The sequence below is a fragment of the Panthera tigris genome, chromosome D3, assembly GCF_018350195.1.
Source record: "Panthera tigris isolate Pti1 chromosome D3, P.tigris_Pti1_mat1.1, whole genome shotgun sequence".
NCBI classification, from domain to species: Eukaryota; Metazoa; Chordata; class Mammalia; order Carnivora; family Felidae; genus Panthera; species Panthera tigris.
In genome coordinates this window covers 68,246,722-68,271,491 of record NC_056671.1, presented here as the reverse complement: position 1 = coordinate 68,271,491, position 24,770 = coordinate 68,246,722, and the positions used below count along the sequence as shown (strand labels likewise).

General features: G+C 53.1%; 1 protein-coding gene across 9 annotated transcripts in view; it reads right to left on the bottom strand.

Annotated features, from left to right (window-relative positions):
• CTIF (cap binding complex dependent translation initiation factor) overlaps positions 1-24,770 on the bottom strand; it is a 293,230-nt gene that overhangs the window by 76,819 nt on the left and 191,641 nt on the right. For 8 of the 9 annotated variants that reach the window (XR_006209635.1, XR_006209636.1, XR_006209637.1 and 5 more), the window contains 2 exons: positions 14,211-14,703; positions 11,328-11,627 (listed from right to left, as the gene is read on the bottom strand). Coding sequence is in view for 6 of the 9 variants with exons in the window: in XM_042961324.1 (XP_042817258.1) it covers positions 11,328-11,627; positions 14,211-14,703 (793 nt within the window). In the remaining 3 variants the exon portion in view is untranslated. The remainder of the gene's footprint in view (positions 1-11,327; positions 11,628-14,210; positions 14,704-24,770) is intronic. The other variant, XM_042961322.1, reaches the window with a different exon arrangement.

Genomic DNA, 24,770 nt, shown 5'->3' with positions numbered 1-24,770 from the left:
AGAGGCCCATCTGGGCACTACACGGTAGCGTGGGGGCTCTTGGGTCCTCTCTGCTTCATCGGTCCGGATGCAAATGATCCAGGCATACGTACATACATGGTGTCGCAACCTCTCTGGAACCTGGTTAGTCGTAGCTGGGACTGTCAACAGTAGGTTGATCTGGGAGGCAAGGGGCTTCCCCAGGGCTGGGTGGCCACCCCAGGAGGGGACTGCTCTTGACCGAGCATGTCTGTCGCCACGTATCAGAGATGACTGCCCTCTGTGTTCTAGTATCTGGAAGGACACCAAAGGTGTAAGTTGCTCCCCTAAAGGGGCAGCCCACCCCCTTCCTGGCACTGTTGGCTGTAACTGGGGTTGAGGTGGGGCCAGGAAGGGGCTGGGACTGTTTCTCCCTGGAGACCCAACTCCAGGCATGAGGCCGTAGGGATGGAGACTCAGGGCACAGGGAGCCCTGATTCTGAACTTTGGCTTCACTTCCTGGGTGAAGGGTGCACTTCCTGGGTTAATGGTTCTGAGGCTGCCCCCAGAGTTCCTATGCTGGAAGGTGACCTTGAGGGGCCACACAATCCAGCCTCTGTTTCATGATTGAGTGTCACCGTGTCTTCTGGACAGAGATGCACCAAATGGGGAAAAGTCTAGAAGAAACTAGCAACGGGGCCTCTCATTGTTTTGCATTGTTCTCACGATGCCCCTTGGCCCAGAAGCAATGGAGGCACAGAAAACCCCCCACCCGCTTCCTTGCATTGCACTCTGTATCCCGGGATGCCCGGTGATTGCTCAGCGGCCATCTGGAGGGGCGCTGGGAAGACTTCTCTCCACTTACAGGGACCTCTTATCTGTCTAGGGAGATGCAAGCCAGCTGCCCTGAAAGCAGCGAGTTCAAACCAAGTGTGACCCCCTTGCTGGCCGTTTACATCACTGTCCTTTCGTCCTTTTTCTGTGCCCCCAACTCCTAACTGGATAAGTCACCCTCACCCACACCAGGCATCCAGAACACAGCTCGTGCTCGCAGGGACAGGGGAAGGAGTGGGGAGGGGAGATGTGCGGGAGCAACATGGGAAGGGCACGGGACAGACTGGACAGAGTCCTGTTCATTCTCTCGGCAGGTGGCTACGTGCTCCGTGCCCCCACTGGAACAGAGGTCACGTGCCTTTGGCTAGGAAGCCTGTTCATATGGGGGCCTCAGTTTAAAGATTCTCTACTGACTCCTTGCTGTTGAAGCTCTTGGCACTTGAGAAGGATGGAGAGCAGAGGAAGAATGGTACATCTCTCATGCTGGCCCGCTGGCCCCGCGGCAGGCAACCCCAGCTTCCAGCCTCTGGATTGTGGGGGGGGTTGGTGGCTGGAATGCGAGGGTTCCATGCACCAAGGGCTGGGGAGCGGGCTCCGGGGGGGGGGAGGGTGGGGGAACCAGGCGTTGCCCCCCGCAGCTTAGATCTCTGAGGGGCGGGCTCCAATCTGCATGTGCTCTCTTTACAAAGAGATGACTGTGGCCACCACCTAAAACCCTTGGTTCTCTAATGTAAGAGATTTCCAAGCGTAACATCCTACAACCCATCACACGCGTCTTCCCAAAGCACGGCTTCTGTTAACCTTCCTGGGCCTCCGGTCTCGCATCTACAGGATGAATGGGTTGGGTGGGTACTCTATAGGTCCTGCCTTCAGGTCCATGCTGTTCTGTGATTAAAAAATAATTTTTTTACATGTTTATTTATTTATTTATTTTTGAGAGAGAGAGAGAGAGAGAGAGAGAGAGAGAGAGAGAGACAGTGGGGGAGAGAGAGAGAGAGACAGTGGGGGAGGGGGGGAATGAGCGGGGGAGGGGCAGAGAGAGAGGGAGGGAGACTCCGAAGCAGGCTCCACACTATCAACACAGAGCCCGATGTGGGACTCGAACCCATGAACCATGAGAACAAGACCTGAGCCCAAATCAAGAGTCGGTAGCTTAACTGACTGAGCTACCCAGGAGCCCCTGTTCTGTGATTTTTAGATAACCTGGGCATGCTACAGCTCAAGAACCAACAAGGGCTCCCTGGTCCTACTTCATAAAGTCCAAACCCTTTTTGTTCCACCTTATGGACTTCTTCCAGCTCTCCACTTACACGTTAACTGCAGGCCGGTCTCCCCACTGTCCCTCACCTGCACCATTTCTTTGGGTCTTCACTCATTATATTTCCCCCATCAAAAACGACCTCCCAGAAAACAGTTTGGCAGTTCCTAAAAAGTTAAAAATAGAATTTCCACGTGATTCAGCAATTCTACTTCTAGGTATATTTTCCAAAAGATTGAAAGAAGGGGCCAAACAGATACTTGTACATACACATTCATGATGGTGCTACTCACAAAAGCCAGAAGAGGAAACAACCCCAGTGCCCATCGATAAACAGATAAACGGATAAACAGAACGTGGTGTAACCACACCCATGGAATATTATTCGCCCGGGACAAGGAAGGAAGTTCTGACACATGCTCCTGCGTAGATGAACCTCGAAACCGTTTTGCTAAGTGTAATAAGCCAGACACAGAAGGACGGCTATTTTATGATCCCACTTCTGTGGGATCAACGAAAGCCATGTTGATAGAAGGTGAGGGGGCCGGCGGGCCGGGGGGTTACTGCCTGGTGGCCACAGGGCTTCTGTTTGGGATGATGAGAAGTTCTGGGGGTGGATGGTGGGAGTGGCTGTGCAACCTTCTGGCTGTGCTTGGTGCCACTCAGTTGTGCACTTAAAACATGGCCCAAATGGTGCATTTTATGTTGCATATACTTTATCACAAGAAAACAAGGCCAAATGAAAAAAAAAAAAAACAAAAACAACCAACCAATCCAAACCAAACAAGCCAACCATAAAACCCTCCTTCCCTCTCTGCTTCTCAGCCCCTCCTGCAGAGCCCAGCTCCCTTGGCAAGCCTTCCTCGCCCTGCTAGGCCATGCGGCTGGGGTGGGCCTTTGAGTGCTGCAAGCCATAGGGAACAGCAGTCCTGGGGACTCCTTGAGGAGGAGCTTAGACAATCCCTCAAGACTATTTACTTCTCTTTGAAAGAATGACCTTCGGCCGCCATCCCCTCCCTGCCTTGGGGAGGGCCCCTCTTCCTTGGTGGTGGCTGGGGAGCCTCCCTGGGGAGCCAGGGACAGGGTGGTGAGCAGTTACATAACCTGCAGGGAGATTTTTTCCATCGGCCCAGGCAGTGCCAGCTTTCCAGAGGCGGCCACGGCAGGTAGAGGCGCCCTGTCTGGGCCGGCCGTGCCTGGGCAGGGCAGCGATGCCGTGATCTGGAGCGGCTTAGCATAGCTCAGATTCCCAGCGGCGGCTGGGGGCCGGGCGCTCGCTGAGCTGCGGGGAGGATCTGCTGTCTCCTGCTGGCCTGGCTCTGGGAAGGGGGAAGGAGGAGGTGCTGGGGGTGAGCCGCCAGCCAGCCAGGGGTGACCCTCTGGGGCCCAGGACACCCGAGCTGGCCTTCTCCGATAACCCACTTATCGGCAGGGCCTGCCTCGGCATGGCAGCCTCAGACGGGGAAGCGCCCAGCCAAGTTCTATGAGGGGATTTAGCAGGGAAAATGAAGCCGGGGGTGGGGGTGAGGCTGTGCAGGGAGGAGGACACGGCCTGGCAAGAAACACAGGTGATGGTGAAATAATCCCTGACTCGGGTAAAGTTCCCCTGGCCCAGAGATGGGCGGGAGCAGGACACTGAACTATTCCCTTGTGTTGCCACCAATGTTCCTTTGTCCCCGCTAGGCTGAACTCCTGAACCAACCATCTGATGCTTGCTGAGTACCTGCTATGGGACGGCACGGTAGTGTGTGTGTGGGGGGGGACACAAGGATGACAAGGACACAGTCTTTGCTCCCAAGGCACCAGGGGACACAGCCTCCAACAAGAAAACCGTAATGGGCAAGCCGCTGTTCTGGGCTCCTTCTGGGACTTACTGAGGGTCAATGATCACTTTCTTCTCTCTGCTTATTTTCCAATTAAAAACTCAAACTGCTTTTTTTTTTTTTTTTCCTGTCCAAATTACAGGCGGCTTCTGTCCCACTCAGTATTCCAAAGTTCTAGAGGGGGCCTTAGATTCAGCACTTTTGGAAGCCACCTCCTGCTTCCCCTCTACCCCACACCATGTTGAACAGTCAGAGGCAGCTGGAGCCTCGAAAAAGACACTCAGGCTTTGGACGCTACCCTCACCTGCACCAAGTGGGAGAAGAGGACCAGAGGGGTGGGCAGGTGAGCAGGGATGACCCATATACGGGCTCTGCCATTGTGGAAGGTAGCCAGCAAAGGCTTCATTACGTGTTTGTTGAGAGGAAGAGATGAGGGCTGCCAGAAAGAAGGTACGATCTGCTCATTCCAGAGCAAGCGTGGGCAACAAGTAGGTCTCTCTGGTTCCGGTAGGGTGGACTGGACCTTTGGTATCAGCCAAGCACCGGCTCTCCCTGGTGGGGTAGCTGTGCCTGCTGCAGCCTCCTTTGAAGAAGGTCAAGGTCCTGGGGTCTCCCGTGACACGCGAGGCAGGCTTGCCTGGTGCCCACCATTTGGGGGGAATGCGTGTGCCGACTCCGCATGGCCCTCACAGGGCAAGGACTTCGGCATGGGCAGAATGACTCAGGGTGCTGACACCAGCCAGCAGGTGGGGCGACATTTTTTTTTTTTTTTTTAAGAGAAAAAGACCTTTTGTGGGTCTTTGCAAACACCATCCACAATCTGCCCACAGGGAAAGCTGCCTGCGTTTGCCTGTGAGCCCTTTGCTTGATCCCCTCTTGATTTCTAGCAACCAGTGGAGGGGAACTCGGGGTGGGTACAGCCCAGGGCTTTGCTCAAGCTCTGGAATGCACAGAACAATGTGCTTCTATCCCTGGGTATGCCTGGCTTGGGCCAACAGTAAAATTAGTTTACATGCCTGGAGTGCACGTCGGCTCAGCGGTGGGCATGCAGAAGTAAGGGAGGTCTAAGCAGAGAGAGAGGGTTCAAGGGGGAGAACCGGGTCTCACCTCAGGAATAGCAGCTGTGTGGTTCATCTGGATAAAGCAAATGGCGATGTAAAGGTGTTTCCTCAGACACCCCCAGCCCTCCAGTGGCCCAGAAAGCTCAGACTCAGAGACTGCTGGAAAGGCAGTGGGATCATTCCAGAAGGGTGGATTTTGGAATCCCCACGGATAGCTTCATGAGACAGATTCCTGACTTTCCCAACTTTCTGGCCCTTACACCTTATCTGGGCAGTGGCATGGGAGCCAGGGTGCCGGGCTGATGGCTCTCATTCAGCCCTATGACTTTGGGTAAAGCTCGTAGCTTTCCCGAGACACTTTTCTCATCTGTGAACATGGGAAAAGATTCCTGCCCCGGAACCCGGCTCGGAAAGAGTCTTGGCATTCACTCACAAGGTGCTCAGGAGTGGAGAAGCTCATCATACGCCAGGGAGCACTGGGGCCTAATACTGAGGGCTCCGTCTTTCCCCTCCGAGCATTTCCCGAGCACCTACTACGTCCAAGTCATGATGCCAGGAGCTGGGGACCAACGCTAACTCAGCCAGGACTTCTGCTCTTGAGCAGCTTACATTTAGAACTGGTTACAACCCCAAGAATCAGTGTTAGCTCCTCTCCTCCCTCCCCCCCTGTAAAAGATGGGAGTTAGGAACTTGAGGCTCCAAGTGGAGAGGAACAAGTTTCATTTTCCCAAAACCTTGAGATCACCAGGAGAGAAGGAGGTTCTCTCTGATGAGTGGAGTTAGAGGGATGGCCCAGTGCCAGTGCTGGCCCCAAGCCAGCAAATGTAGGACCAAGACAGGGGGCAGAGTTTGAGAGAAACGGGGCAGGAATAGGGTGTATGTGTCACTCACCCTGAAGACGCATATTATGTTCTGACTTACTGATAGAGCAGCCAGACCAGACAGTCTTGAGTGTATCTTCTGGGCCTAAACCCACAGTTGAAACCACTCCCAGAGACCCCGCAGAAGCCCTGTGCAGCCCCCAGGCACCACTCAGTGGAGTTTCCGTGTTTCAAAAGCTCCAAACACAGTGCTTACTGGTGACCTCGCCTGAAACACAAGGGTTTATCTGCTCTCTAGCTTGAGGCCAGCTTTTTAAAAGACAATCTTATAGAAGGTGCTGGTGGAGAGCAATTTATTTTGAAATCTGGTCAGATGCCAGATTCCGAGTTGGCATTTTTTCACAACAGCCCCGCTGTGTTTACGACTTGAGTTGGGATGAGTTGTTTTTTTTTTTTTTTTTTTTTTTTTTTTTTCAAAAAAGGTATCGCATCCTTCTGTTAGATGTGTTGTTGGCAACGGTTGCTAGGGAGAGCTGGGGTCAATTACAGACACACTGATGCCTGCTCTAATAATACTTCGCTCTGCATAGCTCAGATGCAGACACCTCTTGGCTAAACAGGGCACACACATTTCAACAGAGGAGGGCTTGAACTTGTACTACCCAGGCATATCTTGGAGAAGGAGCACTCCCTGAGCCCAAGTGGAAGGCTTGGGGTGGTGACAGGGCAGTGCCGGGTGGAGGGGCCTCAGGCCTCCAATTCCTCTCATTCCAAAGGTCCCATAAAAGAGGCATGCTCATTCTTCCCTGGGTGAAGCTGGAGCCTCCCCCGCCACCCCTCCGCCCTATTATCATTCCACTATTCCCTGGTGACGATCAAGGCGAGTTTTGGTGACTTCCATAACCCAGGGGTCCTGGGCAACCCATATTCTCCCGGAAGTCAGAAAGCATCCGCGCACACACTCTAGTGGGTGTGGAACCCCGCACAGACGAAGTCGGGGGCTGGGTGGGAGAGGGGGAGTGAGGCGGGCTGGGCAATGAAACAAATCGACTTCCCAGCTTTTACTGGGTGGCCCGGCCTCTGGCCCACTCCCGACAACGTGGGCTGAGAGTGAGGTCCTTCTCCTGGAACATACGATCACTGCCCTGACAAACGTCGGAGGCCAAGAAAAAGAAAAAGGACGTAGGGAGACAATCTGAGGACAGAGAGAAGTAGGGTCAGTGGCGAGGAGAGGCAGCTCTGGGCTCCCACCGGGATGACTTGGTTAGTGTGGAGGTGCTCCAGGAGGAACCCCAGAATGGGGGAGAGGAGTATAAGAAAGGGCCCCTGGGATCATCCAGAACAGCTTCCTCACTGCCCAGAGGTGAACCCAAGGCCAGGCAAGGTGAAGGGACTGTCTCAGCTGCCCCGTCTCCTGCTTTGGTGTTCTCCCACCAGCTTGAGCTCCGCGTCTTTCCACATTACTCAGCAAAGAGTCCAGTACCTGGTACAAATTTCTCGACTGGCTCACGGGATGACAGGCAGGGCCAGCTGGTTCGTAAGTGACAACAGTGGCACAGTCAGGGCATCTCTGAAGTGTCTTCCTGACAGCGGTGCTCGGCCAGCTACACAGCAGAATCACGGGGGAGTTGTCTTTCAAAAGGAAGGCCAGCCTGTCCCTGAAGAATGGAATTCGCCCGGTCTGGGGTAGGACGCCTGCAACACTGTATCTTACAAGCTCCTCTCCATACGATTGTCACGGGCAGCTAGGCCGAGAACCACTGGCCTAACGAAAACCCGATGGCTGAAACTCACCATTGCCAGGCCAGATTCCCACACTCCTCGATCACACCGATAAAAGACTGTGCCTCAGTTGGCCTATTTGTGACACTGAGCCATCACCGACAAACCATCAGTCATCTGATACAATGCCTTGCTACTCAGAGTGTGAGGTCTCTGGGCCACCAGCACCCAGGAACTTGTTGGATCTGCAAACTCTCGGGCTGCACTCAGAGCTACCAAACCAGAATCTGCATTTAAATGAAATCCCGTGTGATTCAAAAGCACGTTCAAGTTTGAGAAGCGCTGCTCTGATGAGAGGCACTGATCTGATGCATTTAAGAAATGTCTGTTATTATAATAAGTAGAATTTTGTTTACAAGAACATTAGGGAAAGGACCACGTTTAAGGCAAAAAGACTCGGTTTTGATGTAAAAATTGGGGACCATTTCTGGGCTGTGGGACTGGTGACAGGGGGTCTACTGAAACCCTAGGGTCCCTGGCATCATCATGGCTCATGAGGGCAGTGTTCTGGGTTCCTGGAGCTGACGATGCTGAGTCTGGCTGGGAAGGGTGAAAGGTCTTTGACCTCCGCCTGGCCCCAGTTACGCTCCATGGGGTCTGCACCCCAGCTTGGGGGGCAGCTCTCTCACCTCTGCCACAGCACCCACTACGTCAGAGCCTGCCCCTCCCCCTATGCCGCCAGCTCCTGCTGCTGAAACCTGGGGCAGCAAAAAGGAGCACACCCAAAGCCAATGCCGAGAGCTGAGTTCACAGGGCGCTTCACACCCTTGGCACATTGCGGCCAGCATCACTAAGCCGGGCCTCTGACGTGGAGGAAGCCGCCTAACTGACCACAGCGGGGACGGGGGGGCATCTCAGAGGCCACGGAAGGGGGCTGGCTGGAGACCCGGTGAGCTGTAAGAGGATGGGAGTGGAGAGTGAACCACAGAGGGAGAGAGGGAAGGGGAGAGCTCTGGGGGGCCGGGCTGGGGCTGTCTGCCAGGGGATACAAATCAGGTTTGCCAGAAAATGAAGGCAAGTAAAGAAAGACACCCCTGTGGGCCTTAAGAAGGAAAGTGGAGTTTGATGACCCATGCCTACTTCCCTCTTTTCTTGTACCTTGTGAGTCTGGGGTGATGAATGGCCATGAATCAATCATGCTGCCTGGAAAGCTGACTTCAATCTGTCCCCTCCTCAGCGGCTGGGAGAAGCAGCAGGGCCCGAGGAGGCCCAATCAGACCCATGGGGAGGTGGCTTCCTCTGGGCCTCGCAGTCAGGGAGTTGATCCGTCAGGAGCTCGGGGCAGCCGCACACGCGCACATCCAGTCTGCCCTCCATGGGAGCCTGAAGGGCCTTGAAAGTGAGCGTCTGGCTCAAGCCCTTCGAGGGGTTCTCTCCTTAGCTTACGCAAAAGCTGGGGCTGCGGGTGGGGAAGACGGGGTGAGTGGGGGCCAACGGGGGACATTTAGGTTTCTAAATACCTAATCCACAAGTTCTCTACCCAGGCAAGTGGCAGATGTGGGGCTGAGAGCCCTCCTCTGCTCCAGGAACAAGATGGCATCAGTAGGGCCGTCTCCCAAAGCACATGACGTACCTGTCCTTGAGGCACACTAGGGGGTGGGCAGGTTTCTGAGGACCAGGGGCACCCGGGACTGTTTCCTGCAGTGGAAGGGCCCAGGGAAAGTGAGGGAGGAGGAGGCTTGCGAGGGGCCCCTCGTGCCCCTCCTCGAGGCCCCCGCCTCATCGCCGGCAGCGCAAAACCGTAAGGTCCCCTGATGGGCATCAAGCAGCCAAGCCACACACGTCCCAGCGGGAGCCGCAGAGGTCCAGTTCCAGCTAATGACCCCTGAATCAGGTCGGAAAGCCCTGTTTCCCGGCTTTCAGGTTAGTGTTCTTGCCCTGAGCTCGTGTTTGCCAAACCAGGCCTCTCGGCATACTAATTCCAGAAGAAGTTATTAGCTGGGGGATGCAAAGGAGACTCTGTTGAGTTCAGTGCGGCCAAACAGGTTCCCTTCCTGCTGTGCTGAGCCAGCCCACTTTGTGGCTGATGGAGAGGCGGGCGCGCCACGGAGCCCCTTCTGTGGTTGAGCATTTCCCAGGATTGATGCCCTGCCGGTCACCGTGGGCAAGGCTGCTCTAACCACAGGTCATTGGAAGAAATGCCTGACCCGGGCAGGATCCTGGGCGGCCCCTGCGGCCAGCTGCCCTTCCCAGCTGGGTGCGTCTTGTCCGCACGCCCTGTATGTCTGTCCGCCACTGGTTCTGGCTGGGTTACTTGGAGCTGGCAGCCGTTGTCTAGAAGTCTTGTCCTATCCTGGCCCTTCTCGGAAAAAGATCTAAATCCAAGGCGAATGGCCGATCCCGGCCCTGACTCCCCCATGCTTGGCAGGACGTGGCAGGCAGGCCGCTCCCGGCCGTCACCCTCCACACTCTCCCAGGACATTCCGGCCCGTGAGGAACATGCCCGATGTGCAAATCCCTCAGGTAATGCGGGAATTCGTCACCAGGGGAGTGTGGGCGATCCAGGAATGGGAACCTGATCGGGGCCCGGAGCTGGAAAGAAGCAGGCCAGGCTGGCCAGCGAGGGCTCGGGTTGCAGTGAGCAGGCTCTCCCCAGGAAGAGGGGAGGAGGGCGGGGATGGAGCCATGTGGGCAGCATGTGGGGGGGCGGGGGCTCCCTCCTCCCTGTTTTTTAGGAAGAGACCTTAGACTTCGAACCAGGTGGTTAAGACCAAGGCAACCACATGCCTTGGTTTACGCCTGGTGTCTGGGCGTAATTACAAACGGAGCCCTCGCGACTCTCAGGACGGTTGCAGTTTGGATGACTTGTCACACGGTCGCCCTTGTTCAGACAGACCCGCAGGTGGTCTCTGCCCGCTCTGCACCCCTGCTTTCCGAACCGCCAGGCTCTAGTCTCACCTCACCTGGGCTGGAAACTCAATTCACATCTCAACTAGCCTAAGGTACAAAGTCACACTACAGAAGACTTTTCTCCAGCCAAGAGGCCCCAGCCATGGTGGCCATGCCGGGCCACCAGCTACCTCTCCTCTGATGCCACCAATTTACCTGCTACCACCTGTGACAGAAGGGCAGGGATCGGCCTCTGGCTCGTGGGACGGAACGGCGCTGGCCTTAGTCTGCGCACCCACACCCATACCGACACTACATGCTCGCGGTCACGAAACCAGCACTGGATGCGGGGAACCCATGGAGGAAGAAGTGAAAAGGGGGGGGGAGGAGGGATTTTGAGCGGGAAGGCACCGAGGAACAAGAGAGTCTTAGGTCGCCACACTTCCCCTTTGCCCTAAGAGTGGTTTCAGGAAGCCCAGTGTATCGGCAAGAAGATCACACCTTTCCTGCTCAAAGCCTTTGCACCTTCTGCTCAGCTCCAGCCACACCACCTCCAGGGCCTGGGGGTGGTGGTCCGGGGCGGGAGGAGGAAAGGTGAAGTCTACACCCGGTTCACGTATGCTCGGACGCAGAGAGGTCAAAGCACAGAGACTGGTGAAGAGCAAGCATCAACTCTCTTATCGTGGAAATAGAAAGAGGGAAAGGCTGGTTAAACACGAAACACCTATAAAATTATATTGGCCCATTGTAACCATGGATCACTCACACAAACACACGCAAATCTGGCCACTCATCCCGTGCCCCTCAAGTGCCTTTTTATTTTCTATAATTAATCGGGCAAGGGTGGAACTTGGGAAAAGTTCAACTGTGGTCAGAATCTGCAGCCTTCTCTCTAGTAATAACCCACTGGCGGGCGCGGCGGGGCGGGGGAGGGGAGGCTCAGCTGTCGGTGTCCGGTTACCTGAAGCATGTTGAGGAGCAGGCTCCGGAACTTGGTCCCCTCCACCATGAAGAGTGCCATCTTGTCGCAGAGCTTTGCGGCCGTAAAGGCGAAGCTGCGGTCGGACACGGCCTTCTGGTAGATGGTCCGGACGATCTCTCCCAGCATCTCCTCGGAGTTGGTCGAGTTCTGGGCCTCCTCCATGAAGGTGGTGAGCTTGGCATCCACGTCACTGCTGTTGTTCCGCATGCTGTTGAGGATCTCAATCAACTTGTCCATCTTGTTCTGCTGAGGGTTGGTGGTCTCCACGGCCACTTCGTCCTGGGGGCGTGGGAGACAAACTGAGTCGTGCCTGAGTGGAGCCGAGGATACCACTGGGGGTGGCCAGTGGAGGGAGGCCTGCTGCCCCCAGCAAGGACCCAGCCCTACCTTCATGAACCTGAGGTCTGGTCCCTCTGGGAATGCTGACCTCCACCTAGGACCCCCAACCACCAAGGCCCTCTGCTGACCTTTTTCTTGGCTCTTAGGGGCTGATCTTTCTTGCAAGTTCTAGCTCTTGCCCAGGATTCCCACATATATCGGTTCTGTTTGTGTACGTGCCCATCGAAGGTCTCAAGCTAGGAATGACCCGATGGGGCTTGTAAAAGATGAAATAAGGTAACAAAACAAAAAACTGGGTCAAAGAGAAAACGAGGGCAGGAAGGAGGAAAGTATTCAAAATGCCTGCTATATTGGTAAAAGGTGCCCACGGAATGGCCACCTTGCTTTCCAGGCTCCCAGATCTGGATAAACACGGCCCTGGTTTTATGTCCTGTGGAGACTGTGCTGGCCTTCTGTAACAAACGCTATACCCCGGGGAGCCCTCCAGTGTGCCACTAAATGGATGGGCACTTCTAAGAAGGAAATTTCAGACAGCAGCTAACTCTACACCTTTAAGAAGGTTCACTGCACGTAGACCAGGCCTGGACAGATCTGATAGTCTCAAAAGTATTTACTCAAATACAATGGATGGGTGGCCAAGAATGTGACTGCCCTACCTACTGGGATGGGAGATCAGGGAAGAAGGGCAGCGTCAGGGACAGAAAGTGGGGTCCCACGCTTGCCCTCCTATTCCCAACAAGGAGAGCTCTAGGCCGGGAGGCACAGACCAGAGTTCTCGAACCTGCTTTCTGCCTCTAGCTGTATGGCTGTGGGCAGTGGTTTCACTCTCTGGGCCTCAGTCTACTTCCTGGGAAGATGTGGCAGCTGGATGATGTCGAGCTTCCCCTGAGCCCTACTTATGGCCTTAGCCAATGTCCTGCTGCTCTGGGAATCCGGGAGGCCTCACCTAAGGGGAGGGCTCGAAACCCATGTATGGGTGCTATGGACCTATCTTACCCGTTCTAATCCCTTCCTTATCCACCCCACTGCCCCACCATTTGGGCCCCCGGGCAGTATATAAAATAAGAACCACCCAGGAGGTCTTTACGCATGCCATGGCACTTAATCTCCATAGCCTGTCTGCAAGGCGTGCGGTATCGCTCTCATTTTACAGATGAGTCAACTGGGGCTCAGAGAGGTTAGGGGACTTGTCCAAGGCCACCCAGACAGTCAAAGGCAGAGTGAGGAGCAGCAGGTTGTTTGCTGGACCCTAAAGCACCAGCTACATTTAGTAGGACTGGAGGGAATTTAGTGAGTAATCCCCTCTCTGTGGCCAGGCTTTGAGGAATGTGTCTCAGCGGGTCTTTAGGAGGACCCTACGCACTGTCACCACGCTGCTCACTACATGCCACTGGCCTGGTCTCCAGGCTCCCACCTTTGAGAAGGAAGGAAATGAGGGAGGTTCTCCCTCTGGACCTCACAGCTGCTTCCCCCACCGGGGGCAGCGGGGCAGGAGCTCAGGGCTGTGAAGGACGCAGGTGCAGCTTCAGGCATTGGCTGGGGAAGGGGTCTGACCTGCCTTGTCCTGCCCGAGTGTGGACCTGGGCTTGGCCTTTCAGGCAAAAGGGGGAGGAAAGAAAGCAGCAGTGAGAGGCCAGAGAGAAGCCCAGAGCTTCGAGCTCCGAAGAAGCCCCACAATGAGGACTCTGTGGGGAGGGCTGGGGGCCAGCCGGCCTTTCTCAGGAGCAGTTCCTCTCCAAGGTGACCTTTCCTGCATCCCTGGCAGGGAAGGGGGGCCAGGGTGAGCACAGTGGACACGATGCTGCCGTTGACATAGCCTTATCCCTTTGCTAGAGGCTCAGGGACACGTCCCCTTGAATCAGCGAACCAGGCTCTGGGGGCCACGGTCAGGATCCAGTGAAGAAAGAGAGGCTGGTGGGGTGGGGGCAACAGTTACAAAGGCCCTTCCTCTCAGGGCTGGTGTCGGAGCACAGTCGGCACCTGTATGAGGCTGGGGTTGAGGGCCTCCTTCAGTTTTGTCCCTTAGACGCTTCCTGGGCCGCTGGCGGATCAAGGAGGAGAATGGCAAAATCGAGACCCGCTCGCACTCTGCCCAACTCACCTTTGCTCTCGACCCTGGTGGGGACCACAGCTGGCTGGCGCTTACCTTGGGGGGAAGCATCCGTCCTTATCGTACAAGCTCCCTGTCTTTCCCAAATGCCCTTTAGCACCGTCAGGGCAGTGTTGGACCCCAGAAAATGCTGGAGGCAAGAACCAAGCCTTCCCTGCACGCTTCCCATCCCCCTCAGGTACAAGCTTCTTCCTCGCCTTCCCTCCCAGGCTGCGGGCTGGTGCCCAATGTCCACCTCGGCCTCTTGGGGGACCAGAAGGTGAGGAGCTGGAGGGGGTTCACATACGGGCCAGTCCTCCGGTGGCCAGCAGTCCCCCAGGCAGTGGTGGCCGCCTCAAACCCGAGCCCGCCTACCAAAGTGCCTACCTCACGATGTCTTCCCTGGTACAAGAGAACAATGAAAATTCATTTACCGGTACCTTTTCTTTCAGCCTTCGCCGCAGCCTGTCTTTGGAAGACTGGAGCAGGGTAATTTTGGGCCGCTCCCCGATGCGCTCGGGAATAATACTGTCTTTACGCTTTGTCTCGGCCTCTGGACCCCCCGGCTGCGGTGGGGGCAGCCTCTCGGAAGCCACTGAGGCTGGGGCATCAGGGCTGCGGGGGGGCTCGAGGCCACCGTGCCCGGTGTCCCCCAGGGCATCCTCAAGTTTGGGGCTCTCCACGGTCACGGTCTCTTTGGCATTGCGGTGGGCGCCTGCCTCCCCCTTGTCGCCTGGCGGGTGCTTCATGTTGCTGTGGTGCCAGCGCCGGTTCTGGCTGTAGCCGTGATGAGTGGGCCTCCCTGAGGGGTGAGGCACCGAGCCCCCCTGGTAGGATTTCTGGTGGTCCCTGTTGTGTTTGGCACTGACCGGCTGGTGGTCACCATGCTGTTGGGGCTTGTTCCCTCCCGGAGGCCTCTGCTGCCGTCTGCAAACCGAAGAGGAAAGACAGAGAGGGTCACTGGGAGGATTGTTCAGGGTCCCTGTGTCCAAACGCTGGGCGAGCAGTTCACGGAGCTGTTCATGTATTCGTTCTGTCTACCCCCTTACTGGACACCTCCTCTGTGCCCGACTCCGCGGCAGGGCCTGTGGACACAGCACAGCACGAGACAGACGGGGGGGCCTGCGATTACAGAGGAGTCAAGTCAGTCCCTGAGTTCGAGTCGTATTTTCTGCCCTTATTAGAATACACATCAGCACACGCGTGGGGAGCCAAAGTCACACGATGCGTCAGAGCAGATCGTGAATCCTCCTGACTCTGACCCCAGCCACCCAGCTTGTGCTCTTGATGCACCTGTTACCATTTTGGGACTCCTCCCAATGCGGTCCACGCACGTTCCGGAGAAGATACATACATAGACCTGTATCTGGTGACAGCTATCCTGTGAATCAATTTTTACCATCATGGCTCTTGTGAAGTTGTATCATTTGTTCAACAATTTTGTGTGCGTGTGTGTGTGTGTGGGGGGGGGGTACATTGACATTTTCACCCCCAAGCTCACAAACAAAATATGCAATAAGAAACTGTTATGCACTCAATGGTGTGTCCCCACCCCTTCAATTCACATGTTGAATACTCAATCCCTAGTACCCAAGAATGGGACTGTATTTAAAGATAGGGGCCTTGAAAGAGGGGGTTAAGTTAATCCGTTAGGCCGTTAGGGTGGGCCTCAATCCAATGGGACTGGTGTCCTTATAATAAGAGGCAATCTAGATACGTAGAGAGACACCAGGGACGTAGACACAGAAGAAAGACCGTGTGAAGATACAGCAAGACAGACATCTGCAAGAGGAGAGGCCCCGGAAGAAACAAACCAAGAAGACACCTCAGTCTTGGACTTCCAGATTCTAGGGCTCTCAGAAAAAAAGATTCTGTTGTTGAGCTGCCCTGTCTGTGGTATTTTGTCACGGGGGCCCGAGCTGACTAACCCAAAAGCGACATTTGACTCACCGATTTACCGGACACACTATTTTCTAAGCCAGAGAACATGACAATGGAACAAATCTGGGGTGTGCACAGGAGGTGAACCCCAAACATTTTGATCCATCTCTGGAAGCACTCTTGTGCTCACCCCACAGTGTTTTCCACGCCCTGACTTTATGGGATGTGCAGCTGGAGAACTGCGACCTGTCCCTTTGGTGGGGACAGCGGACCTTCACGGCACTGAATTTCATGAACCCAAAAAAGGCACTGATTTACTTTGAAACTATTATTGCTTATATAAACTCAGTTTCAATGTTCACTTGATAATTTCGTACCCATGAAAATCTGGAGGCATCTTGGACTGAGGTTAAACATATCATTTTTCCATTAAAATTAACGAAAACAATTTTTTTTTTCCATTGAAAAGCTTTCCCTCCTGGCAGGGTTTTCAAGGGGAATTAAAGTTATTAAGTGGGAGACAGGTGTATAGTGTTTTGTTTCCACACAAATGGTAAAGACAACACATTGCATGTTAGAAGTAGAAATGAGGGTGTTTCTGGGGGGGGGGGGAAGTTTGACGATCTGTTACAAGAGCCTCTAGTACATGTAAATTGCTGCACCTTGTTAATTCCACTTGGTGGCAATTTATCTAAAGGAAATAATCAAAAGCCTTGCACAGGGATGTAGGCACAATTTGTGCATCGTGGCAGTGTTTAACAGTGAGAAACAATGTGGAATGTTAAGAACCTGGTGTTAAGACTTCACTCTGGTTGATGGAAGAAAGCATGTGTTGTCCTATGTGTAGCATGGTGCTACTTTTTAAGACAAATATTTGTATGCACAGAAAAATCTGGAAGGAAAGGCGGCTGGGTGGCTCGGGCAGTTAAGTGTCCAACTCTTGACTTCGGCTCAGGTCGTGATCTCACAGTTCTGTGTGGGATCAATCCCCGCATTGGGCTCTGAGTTGGCACCACGGAGCCTGCTTGGGATTCTCTCCTTCTCTCTCTGTCCCACCCCCGCGCTCTCTTTCTCCCTCTTGCACACTCTCCCTCTCTCAAAATAAATAAATTTTTAAAAACTAAAAAAAAAAAAACCAGAAAAATCAGGAAGGAAACACATCAAAATGCTAACAGTGGTTAACTCTGGGGGATGGGATGAGGATTTTTCTTTTTTACTTGTGTTTTCTAAAAGAACATGAATTTATTTTTCTAAACTTTTTACTGTGAGATAATTACAGATTCGCGTGCACTCGTAAGAAACAATACAGAGAGATCTTTTGCATCTTCTACCCAGTTTCCTCCCATGGTAACATCTTGCAGAACTCTGGTACAAGATCACAATCAGGATTTTGACATTGATACAGTCAAGATACAGAACATTCCCATCACTGCAAGGATGACTTCCTGTTGCCCTTTTATAGCCACACCTACTTCCCTTCCACCACCTCCTCTTGAGCCCCTAGCAGTAAGTAATCTAGTCTTCATTTCTACAATTTGTCATCTCAAAAATGTTATATAAATGGAATAATTTACAATCTGTTACAGGAGCCTCTAGTACATGTAAATTGCTGCACCTTGTTAATTTCACTTGGTGGTAATGTTACATACGTTACAGTATGTAACCCGGTGGGATTGGCTTTTTTCACTCAGCATCATTCCCTGGAGATTCATCCAGGGCATTGCACGTATCCATAGTTTGTTCCTTCTTACTGCTGAGTAGTGTTCCACAGTGTGGATGTATTAGCGAGTTTAACCATGTACTCGCTAGAAGGCATTCTGGGTGGGTTCTAGTTATTGGCTACAGTGCACAAAGCTTCTATGGACATTTGTGCACAGATTTTTGTTAAGTTTTCATTTCTCTGGGGTAAGTGCCTGGGGGTGCCATTACTAGGTCGTATGGTAGCTACTTGGTTTAAAAAGAGAACTACTGAGGGGTGCCTGGGTGGCTCAGTCGGTTAAGTGTCCGACTTTGGCTCAGGTCATGATTTTGAGGTCTGTGAGTTCGAGCCCCGCGTCGGGCTCTGTGCTGACAGCTCGGAGCCTGGAGCCTGCTTCAGATTCTGTGTCTCCCTCTCTCTCTGCCCCTCCCCCACTCAAGCTGTCTCTCTCTCTCTCTCTCTCTCTCTCTCTCTTTCAAAAATAAATAAACATTACAAAAAAAAAAAAGAGAGAGAGAGAGAGAACTATTGAACTATTTTCCAGAGAGATTGTATCACTTTACACTCCCACCAGCAACACACAAACTGTTCTCAGTCATTACGTCTGTGGATAATTTTCCAGGCCCATTTTTTCTCTGCTCTACATTACAGAGTCTGAGAACATGTATGTTAGATTTGCTGTTATGGACCCCCAGGTCCCAGAAGCTCAGTTCACTTTTTTTTTGGTCTATTTTCTCTGTGTGGCTCAGATTAGATCTTTTTTTTTTTTTTTTTTTTAATTTTTAAATGTTTATTTATTTTTGAGAGAGAGAGAGAGAGAGAGAGAGAGAGAGAGAGAGAGAGTGCAAGCAGGAGAGGGGCAGAGAGAGAGAGAGACACAGAATCTGAAGCAGGCTCCAGGCTCTGAGCTATCAGCCCAGAGCCTGATGCGGGGCTCAAACCCACGAACTGTGAGATCATGACCTGAGCTGAAGTCGGATGCTTAACTGATTGAGCCACCCAGGCGCCCCATGGATCATTTTTATTCTATCTTCCAGTACACTGGTTCTTTCCCTTGTCCCTCCATTCTGCTGTTGAACCCACGCATTGAGTTTTTAATTTAACTATTACGTTTCATTTGGTTCTTTGTTATAGCTTCTATTTCTTTGCCAAGATGTGATTTTTCATTTGTTTCAAGCATGTTCTTTTGAAGCATTTTCATGCTGGCTGCTTTAAAATCTTTTGTCAGAGAATTCTAACACTTCTGTCATCTTGGTATTGGTGTCTCATTGTCTTTCTTTACTCAGTTGAGATCTTTCTGAGATTTCCGGTTGAAACCTGGACATCTTCAGTATTGTGTTACGAGCCTCTGGGCTCATGGAGAACTGTTTTAGCTGGCTTCCTCTGACCTTGCTTCCAATAGTGGAAAGGGTTGCCGTGCCCTGTTACTACCGAGTGGGGAGTACAGGTCGGGTTCCCTACTGGGCCTTCTGTGACACCCCAAGGGAGGCCCGCTTTACTGCGGTGCAGGGTTGGGAGTTCGGGCCCCTCACACCGATGCCTCCCTGGCGGGGAGGGGAAGGGTGCGTATTGCTACTCTCCACGTGGCCTCCACTGACACCATGGTGGAGGGGGGGCGTGGAGCCTTGTACCTGGTGGATGGGGGTGGGACTCAAGGCCCCCATGTGGCCCCCACTGACACAGAGGAAGGGGTGCTCAGTGCCCCACAGGGACGAGTCCTAACTCCTCACTCGGCCTCTCTGACCCCACCCTGGTGGAGGATTTGGGCGCCTCCTCAGCCTGGTGACTGTGCTCGTGTGGGTCAGGCCCACTGACCTCTGCTTGTGTGGGTCAGGCTGGAGCCCACATTTTTCCTGGGAGGTTTGCCTAGAGTAGAGCATTACTGTCCAGGAGTTTCCTGCCTTGTAAGGTTGCCCCTTTCCTGGTCCTTTGGCGAGAGAGGGCAGGCTTTTGTTGGGGATTTCCGGTCTGCCTGGGCCTACTGGCATTTCTGGGTTGCCAACTTCTTTACCTCCAAGTCTGGGATCTGTGAGGCCAGGAAGAAAACTCTGGTAAGTTACCACCGTGTCGTGGCCCGAGTGCCATGGTGCCCAGCCAGTCTGCCTGCTTTCCACCTTCTGGAGTCCTCTTATGTCCATTTTTATATAGGATGTTCAGGGGTTCTAGTTGTGTGTATTTATTTTAATAATTTAAGAGTCATTGTAGAAACATCTGTACAAGCCTGGTACATTGAACTGAGGCCGGCTGACCGGGTGTGCCCTGGGCCCTTCTCATGAGGCCTGCCTGGTATTTTTCATCACTGGGTCTGAAGTACATACTGGGTACAAAAAGCCGTGCTGCCCCGATACGTGGGTGCAAAAGGCTTCTCCTCTAACACCCCTCACCTCTACCAGCACACCTAAGCCTCTAGTTTTACTCCCCAATGGCCTCATTCTTTTTTTTTGTTTGTTTTAATTTTTCATTTCTTTTCTTTAATTTCAATTAAAAAACTTTTAAAAATGTTTTTTCATTTTTGAGAGACGGAGAGCAAGCAGGGGAGGGGCAGAGAGAAGGGAGATACAGAATCCGAAATGGGCTCCAGGCTCCGAGCTGTCAGCACAGAGCCCGATGCGGAGCTTGAACCCAAGAACGGTGAGATCACGACCTGAGCCAAAGTCGGACGCTCAACCAAGTGAGCCACCCAGGCACCCCTAATTTTAATTTTTCTAAAGTTTATTTATTTATTTTGAGAGAGGGAGAAAGCGTGAGTGGAGGAGGGGCTGAGAGAGGGGGGAGACAGAGAATCCCAAGCAGGCTTTGCACTGTCAGCACAGAGCCCAGTGCAGGGCTCCATCCGACGGGACTGCAAGATCATGACCTGAGCCGAAGTCTGCCGCTTAACTGGCTGGGCCACCCAGGTGCCCCCCCTCCAGAATGGACTCATTCTAAAAAACAGTAATCATCAATGGACCAGTGCCTTAAGTCCTGGAAGACTGTCAGTTTGCATTCACAGCAGAGCAGGGGTAGAGAGCACAGGTGCCCAGGGAAGCGTGGGGCCCCATCCGCAAAGTGAGTCACTGAGTCAGTTCTTCCCAGGGATCACCCATTGGCCTTCAGACTGCCCAGACCTAAATCCAGATGCCTGAGACACAAGTCAGCTCAGAAGCCCGCGGCCCTCACCTGAGAATCACGGACTGACCTACACTGGGAGAGCCACTGGGAGAAATTCCAAGGCCCTCCCAACTCCTCAGGGAACCACACGCCTGTGACATTTTGTGAATCCCCCCTACTTTTATTTTTCAATTACTTGCAAAGAATTCACCCTTTCTCCTTCTACCCTCTTTGTTCTCTGAGTATGAGTAATTTTTAAGCCCAGAGAAGAACCTTGGAAATTCCCTGGCAGATAATGCTTAATTCTCACGACTTTTCCCATCCTTATTTAGAAAAATTGTGGTGCCTGCAGCTATGGCCCAAGGAATGCCCCCAAAGGATGGTTGACCAAGTCCTTCCCAGCATCTGTCTTGAAACTGTCTGGCTTCCTACTTGCCATTATCAGGGATCTCCCTCTCTATGCCCAACATCCTCCTTACCAACCCCCCCAGCCCCAAACAAAACAAAACACATCAAATCAAATCAAAACAAAACAAATCAAATCAAATCCTCCACCTGGAGGAGAAAGGAGCTAATTTTTACATGGCTGGTGGTCAAGGGCTCAGAAAGAAATTAGCCAGGTCTTGCTGAGACTCTCCTGTTCTTGCCGGAAATTTTGGGGGGCCTGGAATTCCAAGTCATTTTAGTTTGCCACTCCTTGGAGCCAGCTCTGCCAGCAGAGCAGTGACCAAGAATATCGAGGTTGTCGGGCATTTAGTGGGTGTTCTCAGACTCGCTCTGCCTGGGTAGCAGCTCCTTTGCACACAGAGTGCTGTCTGTGGACAGGAGGGGAGGCCTGCGAGTCCACCCGTAAGGGGCCCCTCCTACTGGGCAGGCAAGACCAATGGAGTCAAAAGAAAGAAGGCTGCTGATATGGGGTTGGATGGCAAAGGAGATTGGCTGGGGGCCCCTGGGGGGCGTGGAGGGCAAGAAAGAGGCCAGATGCCATTGGAGGCAATGGGCATGAAGGCTTTTTGTATCTTTTTTTCCTCCTTCCTGTTCAAGGCTCCCATTAGTTCTCGGGGCCACCGACTGCTGGGACCAGTGTCTGTGTGCAGGCTGGTCGAGAGGCTCTCTTCCCATTTTACAGATCAGCCAACTGAGGCTCAGGGAGGTGAAATTCCCCACACCCTCAGGAGTGTGCCCAGGCTGACAGCTAGCCCAGCACCCATTGCCCACCTCCTGTCCGTCCCCTTTGCCCTAAGATCCAGCAAAGGAGAGAAGGGCCGAGTTATCACTGATATCTGCTGTGGCGATGGCCACGTGAGGCCCACGTCCTTGGCCTGGGAAAGGGCTGAGAGAGCCCTCGCCACTGGAAAAGACTAGGGGCTGGGCCTTGGCCCTCAACAATGGAGACCCAAGCTTCCCTGCTCTGGCCATTCACAAATATTTGTCAGCGGTTGCTGGCTGGGCTGGCCCAAACCAGCTCCTCTCTCTTCTGTGTTTGTTGGCCCTGGGTTTCGTCGATACCTTCCGGTAGGGGCCAGCTCACTGCTCACCCCAAAACCTGTGGGTTTAGGTTTGGCCTGGCTGGGGATGAGCTCCTTTGGCTCCTAGGGGCCAGGCAGGGAAGTATTTGGTCCCGGATACACGGACGTGTGGATCCAGGTTTTGGAAACACAGGAGACGTGCATTTTTTTTTTTTTTTTTGCTCTGCAAGCGAAAAAAGGGGCAAAAATCCACCTCCCTCTCTGCTTGTTATGTTCTAATGTCTCTGGGCAAGTTTCTCCGGTGGTCGTGGTAGTGGGGAGAGGAATGGCTTAGGAGAGAAGATTAATATTCCATTTGTGTTACTGGTAACACCTGCTGCTGGGAAATAATGCCTTTTTTTTTTTTTTTGGAGAATGGAAATTATCAGGATGCTTCTTCCACCACTCATTTAGTTTATTCTTCCTTCTTGGGGTTCTGAAATCAGGCGTCTTGTTTCACTCTTAAGACTGCACTCTTTTATTAAAAAAAAAAAAAAACAAAAACACAAAAATAAAAAAAGTTCTCCACACCACAGCTGCATTTTCGGAGGTGGGTGTAGGGAGAAAGACTTCAGATTTTGTTTTAAAGAATGATTCTAGCAGCAGTCCAAATGCAGACAAACGTCTCTCTGTTCATTTTTTATTTCATAATTGTTCCCAACTAGATATTCCGAGGGCCACTGACTTATTATGGTTCTCTCCATGTCGGACACTTTACCACATAATTTGTAGGTCTGCTTAAAAATTTCTGAAAGCAAAATTCCTAGGGCAAGTGGTTTTAAAACTATGCATGGGCTCATATTTCTTGCCTTCAGGAAAAGTGATGACTGCTTATTACTCGCTTAGGCGCCCCCATTCCTGCCCACCTACACACGCCCTGTCCGGGGTCCCACCTTCCGCGCCCCAGCCACAGGGGCAACACGAGAGTGGAGGTGAGGCCGACAGGCGCAGGCACAGGGCTCTGCAGCTCTGGGGCCGCTTGGCTTAGCGCAGGCATGTGGGGCCTGGAAATCAAGGTCATGGCCACACACACACACACACACACACACGCCCACCCCCATTTGCAAAAGACTGGGATGCCTCCTAAGGAAAACTGTAGGGGAACTTACTTCCCTCTTCAGGGAGCCAACGGAGGGAAATGCCACTGGCTTAGCAAAGGGACCAGCATCATGGTGGCCTCTATTAACTGAGCACCTACCGTGCCCAAGGGGCTGGATGAGATGATGTAAATCTGCCGGGTCTGTTCTGCAGGACCCTCCTCGGCAGGCGTATCTGGGAGACTGCAGCCAGCTCAGAGCCTGGCTGGGTCACTCACGGCTGTGTGGCTCTGTGTCCGTTCCCAGCCATGTCAGCCGCCACCCTCAGGGGCGGCTGTGAGGATTACAGAGTGACAGCGCGATGCTTTCACAGATGAGAAAGCCAAGGTTCAGAGAGGTTGCCTTTTGCCTTCGGGCTGTCCAGCTAGTTAGTGACGAAGCCTGTACCGGAACTCTGATCTGTGTCTCTACTCTAAGGTCCTGCCTGAAACGCTACATGGCCGGCCGGATGTTACGGTTACTCATCTGAGGTCTTCTTGCTGTCTGGATAGCCGGGGAACTGCCCCACCTGATGTCCCTGTAATTGCCAGGCCGCCATTCCCATCATGGCAATGAGAGCAGCGCATTACCGGCTGGCTCGCTGAGCACCAGGCCTGCTCCCCACACTGGGCTCCCCGGACAGTCCCTGGAGGGGAGTGCCCGCACGCTTCAGGAACACCCCCCGTGGCCTTGGACGGCCAGGAGAGTTTTTGGCTCTCCTGCTCCAACAGCCTGTGGGGCTCTCCCTGTGCTCAGGGCCGGGTAGAAAACAATCCAAGACTGAGGTCTCTGCTGGCTGAGGCCGAGGTTTGTGTAAGAAGTTCGGTATTTCACTGCACGGATCGAAAAGCTTTGGAATCCAAAGGTTTACCTGGCCAAGGGAATGCTCTGGAGTGGAAAGGAGAGGGGCTAATCTGAATGGTACCTCTGTGCCCTGAAGGCAGAGGAAAGACTTTTCCAGTTAACAGGGCGCACGTACAAACGACTGATGAGAGGCAAGGCTGATTCATGTATTGCTTCATTAATTAAACATGTCCTGAGATTCCGCTCTGCCTGGAGGTTAATCGGAGGTGTGTCAGTGGGCTTGCTCAAGGCCACAGAGCTCCTGGAACATTCTGAGGGGAGCAGGGGCTGTGGATTGACCAAAGCTGTTCAACTGTCCCTCAGGAGTATCTCAACGCCTTTCCTAATCCTATCTGGGCTCCAAACAGCCTTCTTCAGCTCCCCAGAGGCCCCCTCTTCAGACTCCTAATGTGATTACAGCCTGATACCCTCATCCACGCCACTGAATGGCCTTGTGCGTTCTTCTTGTATGGCCTTAAGAGCAACCACTTCCTCAGGATGGGGCAGACCCTCTCCAAATCTCCCTTGGGAAATGGGGGCAGCAGGGGTGGGGGGGATGCTGGGCATTGATTCATGCATGCCTCCAGTGAGCCCCACAATGTGCCAGGCCCTGGGGACACAGCGATGACCCTGGCACAGGGCTATGCCCTCATGCAACTTAGGATCCATTTGGAGAGACAGACACTAATCCATTAATTACAGAAATAAGGTAACTGGCTACAACCAGGGACAAGAGTCATGAAGGAAAGGAAGCACAGAGTAGCACAGGGGTCCCTGACACTCTGGTCCTAGAGGCAGGACAGACCTCATAATTGGTGGGACCAAGTGCAGAATGAAAATGTGGGCCTCTTGTTCAAAAACTACTAAGAGTTTCAAGCTGACCCCGGCAGAACATTC